Genomic DNA, 16648 nt, shown 5'->3' with positions numbered 1-16648 from the left:
CATGGACTGTATAGTCCATGGGGTCATAAAGAGTCGGACACAACTGAGCGACTTTCACTTTCGCAGACAAGAGACTAGGAGCTCTGAATGTATATATGGTAGAAAGGTGTGGACAGGCAATGTCAACACCTCCCAGAGGTGGTGTAACACTCGTTGGTTCACAGATATCTTACCAATTACAGTTCAGTCATGGTAGCATTTGATTCTCAGTCACTTAGCATCTTCCCTGCACAAGGGGCCACAGAAGAGAAGTACTCACCGGGCAGCAGTGTATATATTGATGGACAGGGCAAGAGAGGGCTGGTATCAGCTCTCCTAGATGCTACAAAATTAAAATCCCAAAATACAAAAAATAATACAGTGTTTCTCACCATATATTTTGTGAAACATGACTGTTATAGCATACTTCCCCAAAATAGGAATTTATAGTCAGATAATTTTGGAAAAGACTAATCTCACAAATGGACATAGGGGTTTAACTCCAGTGATGTTCACTGCAGTATTGTTTACAACAGCAAATGACTGTTCATAAGCTAAACTAATGGTTGATCCGTTACCTAAATCGTGGCAATTATTACAATGTGATACAGCATAACCATTAGAAAAATAAGAAGAGAATGGAAAGCCAATCATGATGAAGTCTCAAGACTTAGAAATGGTTATAAAAGTCAAAGCACACTGTGATGTCACTTTGTTTAAAAACATATATTAATGTTTACAGGAAAAAATACTCCAAAGAAAAGCACTAAAACGTTACTAGTGGTCCAGTCAGAGTGGTACGGCCTCCTCAGGTACAAAGAGGTGTCACAACATCCCTGAGGTCAGAGAGATTCAAAACCAGAGGTTCTGCTGCTTGCCTTGAAGAAGTGACTGCCATGCTGTGGAGAGGTCACAGGGCAAGGAATGATGGGCTGTCTCCACGAACTCAGAACAGACCCAAGGTGACAGCCAGCAAGAAAGCAAGGGCCACAGTCCTACAACCTCAAGACTCTGACAATTCCAAAACCAGGGAACTAAGAAGAGGACCCTGAGCCTCAGGTAAGATCACAGCCCCAGCCGACCCCTAGATTTCAGCCTGGTGAGAGATTCAGGGAGGACATAGCTACCTGGACCCATATTCCTGACCCACAGAAGCTATAAGACAGTATATGTTATTTGAAGCCATCAAATTTGTGGTAACTTGTTATGCAGCAATAGAAAACTAACACCGTGATAAATAACAAACCAGAGAAGTAAGTATTTGCCACATGTAGAAGAAAAGAATTCTGTCAGCATCGGTATTCAAATTATTGTTTTTCAAATAATTCAAATTATTGAACAAAGGTTCAATACAAGTGCATAAATGAAAATGGACTCTAGCCAGAGACAGCCTAGCCAGGGACATACAAGCTGAACACCAACCCTGCCTTAATAGATAAAATCCTCCTACAGACTACTAAGAATAAGAAAAACTCATTCGTAAAATAGGAAGACATGTAAAATAGATTTTGTCAAGGAAATTCAAATGGCTAAAAACATAAAAAGTTAGCATCTCATTGCTAATCATAGAAAAATTAAGACAATGAAATGCTAACTGCATCTACAAAACTCACAAATTAAAAAGAATAGCTTCATCCCATTATGGTTGGGTAGGAAAAATAGATATTATTCTTATGGGTTGTGAGAATGTAAATTAGCACAATGCTTTAGAGATAAATTTTGTGGGATCTATAAATATTCTATATGTGCATACTTCTGGATCTAGCAAAACCAACTTTAGATATGTGTACAGAAATGGATATTGCATGATGAATTTTATTTTGTACATTATAATTTTTCATCTTGTCTATCTTCTTGCCTTAAACTGTAAGCTACATCAGAAACTCATGTCACATGTTAGGAGCTCACAAAATATTTGTTGAATGAATAAGTGATGTTAATTCCAAGTACTATTATAATGGGCTTCCCAGATGGCACCAGTAAAGAAAGTGAAAGTTGCTCAGTTGTGTCCAGCTCTTTGTGACCCCATGGACTATATAATACAGTCCATGGAACTCTCCAGGCCAGAATACTGGAGTGGGTAGCCTTTCCTTTCTCCAGGGGATCTTCCCAACCCAGGGATCGAGCCCTTCTTCTGCATTGCAGGCGGATTCGTTACCAACTGAGTGCACCTGCCTGCGAATGCAGAAGACATAAAAGACACAGTCCTTGGCTTGGGAAGCTCCCCTGGAGGAGGGTATGGCAACCAACATGAGTGTTCTTGCCTGGAGAATCCCATGGACAGAGGAGCCTGGAGGGCTACAGTCTGCGGGATCACAAAGAGTCGGACACCACTGCATAGACTTACACACACACTGCTATAATAGCAAACTAAGCTTGATCACATACAATGCGATACTATGAATTTCATGTTAACTCATGAACTGACTTAGAAAAACGCCCATGAGATACTGAGGAATAGAAAAAGCAAATTGCAAAGTAATATTATTACATAACTTATAAAAGAAATGTGCAAATATTTATTTTCACATATATAAGAATATACATAAAGAAATGGATGGTTATATATTCAAATTATTAACAGTGGTTCACCTCTAGGTTAATATGTTTTGGACACTTCTCAGAATTATATTTATAAGAGCATATTTACTTTTGTAAATAATAAAATTAATGAAGTTCAATTCTTAAAAGAAAACTTGTAATTTATATATTTACTTCCTCTTATCTGCTCATCTTATTTCTTCTTAAAATAGGTATTCCTAGCCAGGGACCAACAGTTACCTATGGGCTGAGTGATGGGGTAAGGGAAGACTGTCGTCCCTTTGGAATTAATAAAAAAAAAATTTTTTTTAAGGGATATGGTGCATAGGAAGAAGGGCATGGCAACCCACTCCAGTATTCTTGCCTGGAGAATCCCATGGACAGAGGAGCCTGGCGGGCTACAGTCCATGGGGTCACAAAGAGTTGGCCACAACTGAGTGACTAATACACACATGCTCCATAGAGTTTCATGAGATTCTCAAAAATATCTATAATGCAGTATCACTGACACCGTACCTAACCCCAACCCTTCTACAATTGCTAGCAATTTCCTTTCCTTTCAGAGAAACCATGGTCAAAAAAAAAAAAAAGACGGAGGCAGGCTCTGACTTTAACCCACTAACTCTCGACTAACTTTGGACCTACTAACTTTTAAAGAGACAACAATGAAACTCCACGAGCATCTGGAGGAATTAAGTACACAATGATTAACTATCACACTTCTGTGCCAGAATTACAGAACTGTTAAGTTGATGCAGAAAAGACAAACCTCAAGGCTGATTTTCACAGAAACTCAACACTCACCATTTTCTTCATGGCAGTAATCAAAGCCTGCCACACTACATCTTCGAAAAACCATCTTCTATTACAGATAAAGATGGCGGAGGAATAGGACGGGAAGACCACTTTCTCCCTCACAAATTCCTCAAAAGAACATTTCAACGCTGAGCAAACTCCACAAAACAACCTCTGTAGGCTGGCAGAGGACAGCAGGCAACCAGAAAAGCAGACCATTGTCTTCAAAAACAGGTAGGAAAAAATATAAACGACGAAAAAGGAGACAAAGGAGGTGGGGAGGGAACTCCGTCCCGGGAAGGGAAGCCCGTCCCGGGAAGGGAATTTTAAGAAGAGAGGTTTCCAAACACCAGGAAACACTCTCCCTGCTGAGTCTGTGGCGAGTCTTGGAAACCCAGAGGGCAACATAACAGGAAGGAAAAATAAAGAAATAATTAAAACCAAGAGATTACAAGCCCAACAGTAACTCCCCCAGCGGAAAAGCAGCACAGACGCCGGCATCCGCCATTGGGAAGTGGGGGCAGGGCAGGGACGCGCGGGAGGCGCGGGCTGCAGTGCTTTGTAAGAATCGGGCAGGAACGCCCCACGCGCAACCAGAACGATCTAACTTGCACTAGCAAACCAGACTGTGTGATAGCTACCGCACGAAAAGCTCGAACATAAGACGCCGCCAGGACCGAGCACAGAACAAAGGACGGAACGGAAAAAGCCGGCTGCAGACCATCCCCTGCCGGGGACAGGCAGCCAGAGCCGTAAGGACTGGAAAGGGGCAATTGCAGACCCGGAGAGACTTTACTTACCTAACTGCAAGCGGGCTTCTTTGCTAAGACTTCTGGGGGTGCTGGACAGTCACAATCTGCCTCACGGGGGACGCCAGCGGTCCACCCAGAAAGTTGAGCAGCAGCGACAGAAAAGGTGACAAGCCGCGGCGATCACGCTCGCCAAACTCCTGAGCTACTCGGACCTGGGAAGGGCACAAAGCGCAGTCCCAGCCGAATCTGTGCCTCTGAGGGCTGCCTGAGCGCCAAACCTGAGCGGCTTGGACCGGGAAGTGCACGCAGCCTAGGGCCGGCCCCAGACGGTTCCCGGCTGTGCATCGTAGAGCCGGAGCGGTTTGTGCGCCGCAAGAAGGGACAGGTCAAGCGGGGCTGTGACACTGTGAGCACACGACAGCGCTATTTGTTTGCGGTATCCCCCCTCCCCACAGCGCGACTGAACTAGTGAGCCTGAAAAACCAGCAAACGGAAGAAGTTAAACAGAGGGAACCACGTTGGAAGTGATCCCACACGGCCCAAAACATCAGAGAAGAGCCAGATATATTTTTACTATTTTAAAAATCATTCCTTTTTTTTTTTCTTTTCTTTTTTTTTTTTTTCTAACCTTTTTTTTTAAATTGTTAAGTCTTCTATTTCTCCTCTAATTTTTATTACTATAACCTATTATTACTATTTTTAAAAAAAAAAAGACTTTTTTTTTTTTTTTTTAAGGCAAACACCATATATAGCCTTTGGATGGTTGTTGGTGGGGTTTTTTTTTGTTTGTTTGTTTTGTTTTTTTTTTTTTGTTTGTTTGTTTTTAATAATTCTTGGTTTTTTTTCTTTCTTTCTTTCCTGCTTTTTCCTTCTGCTTCTTTTCTTTAATATTGTATTTTTGAAAATCCAACCTCTACTCTAGATTTTTAACCTTTGTTCTTAGGTTTTTGTTGTCAATTATGTTCATTTAAAAACCCAAACTTCACTACCCAAGTTTACCTGAGAGCGAGATTACTGGCTTGACCACTCTCTTCTCCTATGGACTCTCCTTTTTCTCCACCAGGTGGCCTCTGTCTCTTTTCTCCCCCATCTCTTCTCTATCCAACTCTGTGAATCTCTGTGTGTTCCAGACAGTGGAGAACACCTAAGGAACTGGTTACTGGCAGGATTTGTCTCTCTCCTTCTCATTCCTCTCTCTTATCCTCCTGGTCACCTCTGTCTACTTCCTCCCTCTCCTCTTCCCTGTATAACTCCGTAAATACCTGAGCGGGCCAGACTATAGAGCGCACATAAGGAAGTGACTACTGCCTAGCTTGCTCTCTCCTCTTTTGATCTCACCGCATCTCATTCCAGTTACCTCTAACTACCCCCTCCATCTTCTCTTCTCCTTGTAACTCAGTGAACCTCTCTGAGTGTCCCTCAATGTGGAGAAACTTTTCATCTTTAACCTAGATGTTTTATCATCGGTGCTGTATAGATGGAGAAGTCTAGAGGCTACTGTAAAAACTGAAGACCAGAAGCAGGAGGCTTAAATACAAAGCCTGAAAACATTAGAGAACTCTTGAATTCAGGGAACATTAAGCAATAGGAGCTCATCAAATGCCTTCATACTTACACTGAAACCAAGCTCCACCCAAGGGCCAACAAGTTCCAAAACAAGACATATCACTCAAATTCTCCAGCAACACAGGAACACTCCCCTGAGCTTGAATATACAGGCAGCTCAAAATCATTCCAAAAACTTTGATGTCTCATAACCCATCACTGGTCACTCCACTGCACTCCAGAGAGAAGAAACCCAGATCCACCCACCAGAACTCCAACACAAGCCTCCCTAACCAGGAAACCTTGACAAGCCACTGATAGAACCCCACCCACAGTGAGGAAGCTCCATAATAAAGAGAACTCCACAAATTACCAGAATATAAAAAGACCACCCCAAACGCAGCAATATAACCAAGATGAAGAGACAGAGGAATACTCAGCAGGTAAAGGAACAGGAGAGTTGCCCACCAAACCAAACAAAAGAGGAAGAAGTAGGGAATCTACCTGAGAAGGAATTCCGAATATTGATAGTGAAAATGATCCAAAATCTTGAAATCAAAATGGAATCACAGATAAATAGCCTAGAGACAAGGATTGAGAAGATGCAAGAAAGGTTTAACAAGGACCTAGAAGAAATAAAAAAGAGTCAAAATATAATGAATAACGCAATAAATGAGATCAGAAACACTCTGGAGGCAACAAATAGTAGAATAACGGAGGCAGAAGATAGGATTAGTGAAATAGAAGATAGAATGGTAGAAATAAATGAATCAGAGAGGAAACAAGAAATACGAATTAAAAGAAACGAGGACAATCTCAGAGACCTCCAGGACAATATGAAACGCTCCAACATTCGAATTATAGGAGTCCCAGAAGAAGAAGACAGAAAGAAAGATCATGAGAAAATCCTTGAGGAGATAATAGTTGAAAACTTCCCTAAAATGGGGAAGGAAATAATCACCCAAGTCCAAGAAACACAGAGAGTTCCAAATAGGATAAACCCAAGGCGAAACACCCCAAGACACATATTAATTAAATTAACAAAGGTCAAACACAAAGAACAAATATTAAAAGCAGCAAGGGAAAAACAACAAATAACACACAAGGGGATTCCCATAAGGATAACAGCTGATCTTTCAATAGAAACTCTTCAGGCCAGGAGGGAATGGCAAGACATACTTAAAGTGATGAAAGACAATAACCTACAGCCCAGATTACTGTACCCAGCAAGGATCTCATTCAAATACGAAGGAGAAATCAAAAGCTTTACAGACAAGCAAAAGCTGAGAGAATTCAGCACCACCAAACCAGCTCTCCAACAAATTCTAAAGGATATTCTCTAGACAGGAAATACAAAAAGGGTGTATAAACCCGAACCCAAAACAATAAAGTAAATGGTAACGGGATCATACTTATCAATAATTACCTTAAACGTAAATGGGTTGAACGCCCCAACCAAAAGGCAAAGACTGGCCGAATGGATACAAAAACAAGACCCCTCTATATGCTGCTTACAAGAGACCCACCTCAAAACAAGGGACACATATAGACTGAAAGTGAAGGGCTGGAATAAGATATACCACGCAAATAGAGACCAAAAGAAAGCAGGAGTGGCAATACTCATATCTGATAAAATAGACTTTAAAACAAAGGCTGTGAAAAGAGACAAAGAAGGCCACTACATAATGATCAAAGGATCAATCCAAGAAGAAGATATAACAATTATAAATATATATGCACCCAATATAGGAGCACCGCAATATGTAAGACAAATGCTAACAAGTATGAAAGGGGAAATCAACAATAACACAATAATAGTGGGAGACTTTAATACCCCACTCACACCTATGGACAGATCAACTAAACAGAAAATTAACAAAGAAACACAAACTTTAAATGATACATTAGATCAATTAGACCTAATTGATATCTATAGGACATTTCACCCCAAAACAATGAATTTCACCTTTTTTTCAAGTGCTCATGGAACCTTCTCCAGGATAGATCACATCCTGGGCCATAAATCTAAACTTGATAAATTCAAAAAAATCGAAATCATTCCAAGCATCTTTTCTGACCATAATGCATTAAGATTAGATCTCAATTACAGGAGAAAAACTACTAAAAATTCCAACATATGGAGGTTGAACAACACACTTCTGAATAACCAACAAATCACAGAAGAAATCAAAAAAGAAATCAAAATATGCATAGAAACTAATGAAAATGAAAACACAACAACCCAAAACCTGTGGGACACTATAAAAGCAGTGCTAAGAGGAAAGTTCATAGCAATACAGGCATACCTCAAGAAACAAGAAAAAAGTCAAATAAATAACCTAACTCTACACCTAAAGCAACTAGAAAAGGAAGAATTGGAGAACCCCAGAGTTAGTAGAAGGAAAGAAATCTTAAAAATTAGGGCAGAAATAAATGCTAAAGAAACAAAAGAGACCATAGCAAAAATCAACAAGGCCAAAAGCTGGTTCTTTGAAAGGATAAATAAAATTGACAAACCACTAGCCAGACTCATCAAGAAGCAAAGAGAGAAAAATCAAATCAATAAAATTAGAAATGAAAATGGAGCGATCACAACAGACAACACAGAAATACAAAGGATCATAAGAGACTACTATCAGCAGTTGTATGCCAATAAAATGGACAATGTGGAAGAAATGGACAAATTCTTAGAAAAGTACAATTTTCCAAAACTGAACCAGGAAGAAATAGAAAATCTTAACAGACCCATCACCAGCACGGAAATTGAAACTGTAATCAGAAATCTTCCAGCAAACAAAAGCCCAGGTCCAGACGGCTTCACAGCTGAATTCTACCAAAAATTTCGAGAAGAGCTAACACCTATCCTCCTCAAACTCTTCCAGAAAATTGCAGAGGAAGGTAAACTTCCAAACTCATTCTATGAGGCCACCATCACCCTAATACCAAAACCTGACAAAGATGTCACAAAAAAAGAAAACTACAGGCCAATATCACTGATGAACATAGATGCAAAAATCCTCAACAAAATTCTAGCAATCAGAATCCAACAACATATTAAAAAGATTATACACCATGACCAAGTGGGCTTTATCCCAGGGATGCAAGGATTCTTCAATATCCGCAAATCAATCAATGTAATTCACCACATTAACAAATTGAAAAATAAAAACCATATGATTATCTCAATAGATGCAGAGAAGGCCTTTGACAAAATTCAACATCCATTTATGATAAAAACTCTCCAGAAAGCAGGAATAGAAGGAACATACCTCAACATAATAAAAGCTATATATGACAAACCCACAGCAAACATTATCCTTAATGGTGAAAAATTGAAAGCATTTCCCCTAAAGTCAGGAACAAGACAAGGGTGTCCACTTTCACCGCTACTATTCAACATAGTTCTGGAAGTTTTGGCCACAGCAATCAGAGCAGAAAAAGAAATAAAAGGAATCCAAATTGGAAAAGAAGAAGTAAAACTCTCACTGTTTGCAGATGACATGATCCTCTACATGGAAAACCCTAAAGACTCCACCAGAAAATTACTAGAGCTCATCAATGAATATAGTAAAGTTGCAGGATATAAAATCAACACACAGAAATCCCTTGCATTCCTATACACTAATAATGAGAAAGTAGAAAAAGAAATTAAGGAAACAATTCCATTCACCATTGCAACAAAAAGAATAAAATACTTAGGAATATATCTACCCAAAGAAACTAAAGACCTATATATAGAAAACTATAAAACACTGATGAAAGAAATCAAAGAGGACACTAATAGATGGAGAAATATACCATGTTCATGGGTTGGAAGAATCAATATAGTGAAAATGAGTATACTACCCAAAGCAATTTACAAATTCAACGCAATCCCTATCAAGCTACCAGCCATATTTTTCACAGAACTAGAACAAATAATTTCAAGATTTGTATGGAAATACAAAAAACCTCGAATAGCCAAAGCAATCTTGAGAAAGAAGAATGGAACTGGAGGAATCAACTTGCCTGACTTCAGGCTCTACTACAAAGCCACAGTCATCAAAACAGTATGGTACTGGCACAAAGACAGACATATAGATCAATGGAACAAAATAGAAAGCCCAGAGATAAATCCACACACATATGGACACCTTATCTTTGATAAAGGAGGCAAGAATATACAATGGAGTAAAGACAATCTCTTTAACAAGTGGTGCTGGGAAAACTGGTCAACCACTTGTAAAAGAATGAAACTAGATCACTTTCTGACACCGCACACAAAAATAAACTCAAAATGGATTAAAGATCTAAATGTAAGACCAGAAACTATAAAACTCCTAGAGGAGAATATAGGCAAAACACTCTCAGACATAAATCACAGCAGGATCCTCTATGATCCACCTCCCAGAATTCTGGAAATAAAAGCAAAAATAAACAAATGGGATCTAATTAAAATTAAAAGCTTCTGCACAACAAAGGAAACTATAAGCAAGGTGAAAAGACAGCCTTCTGAATGGGAGAAAATAATAGCAAATGAAGCAACTGACAAACAACTAATCTCAAAAATATACAAGCAACTTATGCAGCTCAATTCCAGAAAAATAAATGACCCAATCAAAAAATGGGCCAAAGATCTAAATAGACATTTCTCCAAAGAAGACATACGGATGGCTAACAAACACATGAAAAGATGCTCAACATCACTCATTATCAGAGAAATGCAAATCAAAACCACAATGAGGTACCACTTCACACCAGTCAGAATGGCTGCGATCCAAAAATCTGCAAGCAATAAATGCTGGAGAGGGTGTGGAGAAAAGGGAACCCTCCTACACTGTTGGTGGGAATGCAAACTAGTACAGCCACTATGGAGAACAGTGTGGAGATTCCTTAAAAAATTGCAAATAGAACTACCTTATGACCCAGCAATCCCACTGCTGGGTATACACACTGAGGAAACCAGAATTGAAAGAGACACATGTACCCCAATGTTCATCGCAGCACTGTTTATAATAGCCAGGACATGGAAACAACCTAGATGTCCATCCACAGATGAATGGATAAGAAAGCTGTGGTACATGTACACAATGGAGTATTACTCAGCCGTTAAAAAGAATTCATTTGAATCAGTTCTGACGAGATGGATGAAACTGGAGCCGATTATACAGAGTGAAGTAAGCCAGAAAGAAAAACACCAATACAGTATACTAACACATATATATGGAATTTAGAAAGATGGCAATGACGACCCTCTATGCAAGACAGGAAAAAAGACACAGCTGTGTATAACGGACTTTTGGACTCAGAGAGAGAGGGAGAGGGCGGGATGATTTGGGAGAATGGCATTCTATCATGTATACTATCATGTAAGAATTGAATCGCCAATCTATGTCTGACGCAGGATACAGCATGCTTGGGGCTGGTGCATGGGGATGACCCACAGAGATGTTATGGGGAGGGAGGTGGGAGGGGGTTTCATGTTTGGGAACACATGTAAGAATTAAAGATTTTGAAATTAAAAAAATAAAAAATTAAAATTTAAAAAAAAAAAAAAAAAAAAAAAAAGAAAAACCATCTTATTCTCAGTGAGGGTTCCTGTTTTATCAGAAAAGAGGTACTGAATCTGTCCAAGATCCTCAGTGATGTTCAGGGCTCGGCACTGAACGGTAGAACCCATTTTCTCATTGTAGAAATCCACATCGCTTTGAATAAAATATATCTGGCCAAGCTTCACAATTTCAATGGAAACATAGAGAGAAATGGGAATCAAGACCTAAGAAGAACCAAACAATTTAAAAACGTTAAAGGGAGAAAAGAAAGGATGAAAAGCTGGATAAGTAGCAAAGATTTTAAAATTGTATGATGAGCTCAATAGAAATTACCTGTAACAAAATGATCATGGTCCAAAACGTATAGAAACCTGCCAACACTGGTGATATGATATGTCCATCTGGCTCAGGGATATTAAAAAAGGGTATGTTTTCATATCTGCTCAACCAGATTCCATGACCTTTCAAAAAATGCACAGACATCAAAAGGTTGCTATGTATATACTATGCAAATATAGAACTTTATTTCTAAAAAAAGAGAGATGACCGTATTTATTTTGGTCGAACACCAGCTGTTTGAGAAACAAATTCAAAAGACTACATGTCCTCCTGCTTCTGTCTCTCTTTACATCTCTTCCCAGGTCCCTTTATTACTGTGGCCACATGTAATCAATATTAATGCTTTTCCAATTAGAGAATGAGAGAGATGAAGATGTGAGGAAAATAATTATTGGCAAATAACTACCCCCACTTACTGGAATCAAACTTAGATTCATAAATATCATTTTGAAAATATAATACTTTAAAACGAATATCTTGAGGGAAAGATGGCAGCAAATAATCAAATTCTACCTACCCAATGCACCAGTTAAACACATTATAACCAAAAGTAGGACACACCAGAGGACATCTGTATTTGCTCTTCTTTCTAATTTGCTGCGCTTATATCTTGGTCCGCTGTTGTTCAGCATTGCTTTGGTTTCATGGCCTACATGGGTAACACAATATTCAGAAAATGTGGAAATTAAAGCCAAGTAGCAAATATCATATTTTTAAGTCTCTCTGGCAGACAATTTAATGAAAAGTAGTTATGTAATACACTTTGTTAAATTTAGTTTCCATTTGTGATCCATTTAGAAAAACAGAGACCAATGATTAAGATTATCAAGACAAAATTTCCTTTCTGCTGCTAGAGATTGCATTCGAATAAGTGGAAAATATTAACTTGCAGAAAAGCACAGAGGAGACGATGGTGAAAAGTCAGAAGGGTAACCAACCTGCATAAACCACAATGCCCATGACAGCCTCTGTGTTTCTAATGGTGCATCCTCTAAGTAATAAATTCTCTTTACTGAGACCCACACGCTCTTTGTTGGAATGTTCTCTATAAAAAAGACAGCATATAGATTTATTTTTAAATAGCAAAAATGGGAATGTAAAAATAAACACTATGAATGTTGAGTTTTCTTGATTAGAGTATAAAGTTAAGCAGTTCACAGGAAAAGTTTCAACTCTTGATGTACTTGATCTAGCTATTTCCCACTTTGGCTGCGAAAAAAGACACAACAGGTTTCTAACACTGTTTTCTATCATTCATTGTTTGCCAACTACTAGTACTACAAAAACTAAAAGATAATCCAAATAAGAAAACTATTTTCTATAGTAGAAACCTGTATTTGGGAGTAACTTAATAGCTGATGAGGGAAAAGTTCTTAATGAAAAGGGAAAAGTTCTTAATGGAATTAGAAAATTACTATCTTAGTCCTGGTGACATCAAGGATTATTCTTGGGCAGTAATAGTTAGTGGCTACTAAAATCATTAGGTAGAAGAAGGCTGGTGGGGAAGTTTATAATGAAAGGGTAAGGCTGACAATACCAATCTTAACATAACTACAGGACATCGAGGCCTCCAGAAGTTTAGGGACAGAAACTGCTCATCCCCCTGGGAATCTAATCAAGCTTCTATGGGGATGAATCAAACAGGGGTCTGTGGCATCAGGGGATCTGTGAAGCCTTCGAAACTGTATACAATATTTCCCTGTGTGTGTCTATGTATGCACATTCATACACATTTGTCATTTTCTAGACAGTATTTCTTTCATCAGATTCTAAATGTCTGTCAAGAGTTTTCAGGAAACAAGGCCAGAAAAACATGTTAACCATCACCCAAGGATGCAGTTGGCCCAATCTATGAAATCTGCAGGGGAAACCTCTGCAGGCAAAATGTTCTAATTAACAAGTGAGTGGCATGCGGGGTGGGGAGGAAGGGAGCTGGGGGAGGGGAGCAGAAGTGGTGGAGGGAACAGGAGGGGAAATTTAGAGACATATCAACTAAACACAACATGCATACCTTTGTTTTGATCCTGGTTAGAATATATTAACTATAAAAAAATTTGAGATAACTGGAGAAATTTAAACAAAGACTAGGTATTAGATACTACCAAGAAATTGTTCTTAATTTACTTAAATGTTATAATGACGTTATGACTATTTTTCTATAAAGTTTTTTTCTGTTGTATATTCATAGTGAAGTATTTACAGTGAAATGATGTGATGTAGGGGCATATAGGGAAGGAAGTGGGAGGATAATTGAAACAAAGTTGGCAAATTATAAAATAGCTAAAACGGTGAGGGCCTATGGTGTTCATTACACTTTTCTTCCTATTTTGCATATTTGAAATCTTCTGTAATAAAGTTTTAAAATAATCAATGTTATCACTTGAATAACTTACTATAGTGGTAAAAATGCAGAGCAGACTCATTGGAAAATTTTTAAAAATAAGCAAAAAGGTATTTCACATATTTTGTGAAAACACATACTAAATTTCAGAATTAAGGTTAGTTTATTTTCTAAGCAACAGACTACAGTCTATGAGTTGTTTCCTCTTTGTTATATATAGGGAAATTGTCATTATATCTGCTATCTTGCAAGGAAAAGAAAAAAGAAAGCTCTTCAAGAGAAGTTTGAAGAGCTTTCCTACTCTTCAAATGAGGAGGAAAATAGACAAATCTGTTTTGTCATTTTACTCCTCGAACTTGCAAAGCATTTTCTTTCAAGAGGTATGTGTTTACACTCCTTCATATATATGGGTTTATGCACAAAGAGAGACCCACGGGGTCATAGTCAGAACCAGCAGTGTCCTTGGGTTTAACCTAATTCTATCAATACTTCCTGGATTTACAGATGAGGAAATTAACCCCAATATTTACATTCCCAAGTAGCATTCTCAGGCACGTATCCCAGGCTTGATTAGGCTCCTCAACAACAAAGCATTTATTATTCTTAGAATCTTTACAGGAACAGATATAACATACAAAAGCATCAGTTACAAAATTTCTTAGTGTATTAAAACTTTTACCCTGGGACCCTCATTTTTCACCGCTACATCCCTCTAGTTTACCACCTTTATATTAAAGCCCAACTTTATCTTGATTGTCCTGGCTCCAAACTCTAAACATCCTGCACTTGATGAGTGTGTATTTGGCACGCATGATATGGGACCTTCAGATTCTGTGCAAGACATGGACTGTCTGATTACAGCCTTCATCCATTCAAGAGCCTACATAATATGTACCATATGCCCAGCACACCCACCTGAATGCTGAGAACAGAAAAACAAACTTAGATAGTCTTGGCCTCTGTGGTTTAACAGGAGGTAATTCATATCGAAATGTCTAAGTATAATAACAATAGTATAGTTACTATGATAGAAATCTGATATTCAGCATACAACATGGGCACAAATACGGAAAAGTCAGTGCTTCCTGAGAGTAAGAAGATCAGAGAAGCCATCGATTATATAGAGAGTGAGCCTGAACATCTCAATTTCTGTTAATTTTAGAAAATAGGCCACATAGCAGGAAAAATGTAAGGATCTAGTTCAGCAGATAAAAACTATTTCACAAAAAATTACTGTATCCACCTGGGCTGACTCTACTAAATATGCATGCTCTGACTCAGATTCTGTGCAGAGTACTATATTCCAGACCACACAGAAAGAGACTAAAGTTCTATTCTTTTCTGTCCAGAATTGTGCCAGAACCTAGTCTGAGCTTAGCAAGGGAGTCAGCGTTCCCAGTGAGGGGCTGTACAAACTGGACTCTAAGGTATTTTTTGGCCTGGACCTCAGATGTTGAAGTCCAGGTCAGAAAAAATGACAACCCCTAAATCTTCCAATTACAACAGGAAATTGTACAAATAGTCAGCAGTTGAGAAAATACTACTAGGAAATGATTCTTCTTAAACTCATGAGCATGTTTCTGATGGCAGGAGAATCTGCTAACTTCCCTTCATCATCTCGCCTCTCTAGAATATACTATATAGCTCACCTACCCTCCAAACATACTTAAACCACTTACGACTCCACAAATGCACTGTGGTCTCAGGCCCCTATGTCATTACCTGTATTGGTCCCTCAACCTAGAAGGTCAGTAATTCTTTGTATTTACTTGTCTGCCTGGTGTCTTCTTATTTTTGATGGTTTAAGTCTGGCATTATCTCTTTATCTGGACTAAATCCTTTCCCTTTTCCCACTGCATAGCTTCCTGTCCCTGCCCCAACACCCATCTGTATCAGATGCTACTTAAAGAAGCTACCACTATGTTCTAAACTTCTATCTTGACAATTCTCTCAAATTTTAAACAACTTGATTGAAGAATAACAAGAATCATACAGTAAACATATATACTGTACACATTTAAAGTGCAAAATTTGATGTTTCAACGATTCCCTTGTGAAAACATCACTACGATTAGAAAAGTGAACATATCCATTGCTCCCTAAGGTTTCCTTATGTGTTTCTGTAATCTTTTCTTCCTATCCTCCCTCTCCCAGGCACCCACTATCTGCTTTCTATCACTATGAATTAGCTTTGTTTTTTGAGAAATTATATAAATCAAATCATATAGTATATATTCTTTTTTGTCTGGCTTCTTTCACTCAATATTATTTTGAGGTGCATCCATGTTGCTGCATATATCACTAGTGGATTCCTTTTCACTGAAGCGTAGTATTCACTGTATGGCTCTATCATTTGTTTATCCATTTACCTGTTGATGGAATATTTGGGGCTATTCCAAATAGCGCCAAATAAATAAAGCAGCTCTGAAAATTGGTGTCCAGGTTAGTACACGAATAAATGTTTTCCCTTGAGTAACTACTTAGGCATAGAATAACCAGATCATAAAGTAGGTGTGTATTTAACTTTTTAGGAAATTTCCAAACTATTTTCTAAAGTGACCATGCTTTTTCCATTCCCACCAGCAGTATATGCATATTCTAGTTTCTCTACATTCTTGTGAAAAGTGGATACAGTCAGTCCTTTTACTTGAGGAGTTACACTCCTTAGGCTTTAACTTGCATCTTTTCACACAGGTATCTAAAGTCAATGCATTGTCTTTGGTGAAGTGTCCAATATTTTTGATCATTTAAAAACTGTATTGTTCATTTGCTTATTAAACAATAAGCAAATAATAAAGACATTTTATTTAATAATAAAGAAAGAC

At 38.3% G+C, this 16648-nt stretch overlaps 1 protein-coding gene across 1 annotated transcript in view; it reads right to left on the bottom strand.

The window, feature by feature from the left end:
• Positions 1-16648, bottom strand: part of ATP10D (ATPase phospholipid transporting 10D (putative)) — a 133104-nt gene that overhangs the window by 58098 nt on the left and 58358 nt on the right. Inside the window, exons 6-10 of the mRNA XM_068975172.1 lie at positions 12421-12527; positions 12000-12131; positions 11477-11604; positions 11167-11367; positions 3325-3379 (exon numbers count right to left, since the gene is read on the bottom strand). Of these exons, the coding sequence (XP_068831273.1) occupies positions 3325-3379; positions 11167-11367; positions 11477-11604; positions 12000-12131; positions 12421-12527 (623 nt within the window). The remainder of the gene's footprint in view (positions 1-3324; positions 3380-11166; positions 11368-11476; positions 11605-11999; positions 12132-12420; positions 12528-16648) is intronic.

The sequence above is a fragment of the Capricornis sumatraensis genome, chromosome 7 (genome assembly GCF_032405125.1).
Source record: "Capricornis sumatraensis isolate serow.1 chromosome 7, serow.2, whole genome shotgun sequence".
NCBI classification, from domain to species: Eukaryota; Metazoa; Chordata; class Mammalia; order Artiodactyla; family Bovidae; genus Capricornis; species Capricornis sumatraensis.
The sequence above is the reverse complement of the archived record's forward strand: the minus strand, read 5'-3'. Positions and strand labels throughout refer to the sequence as shown.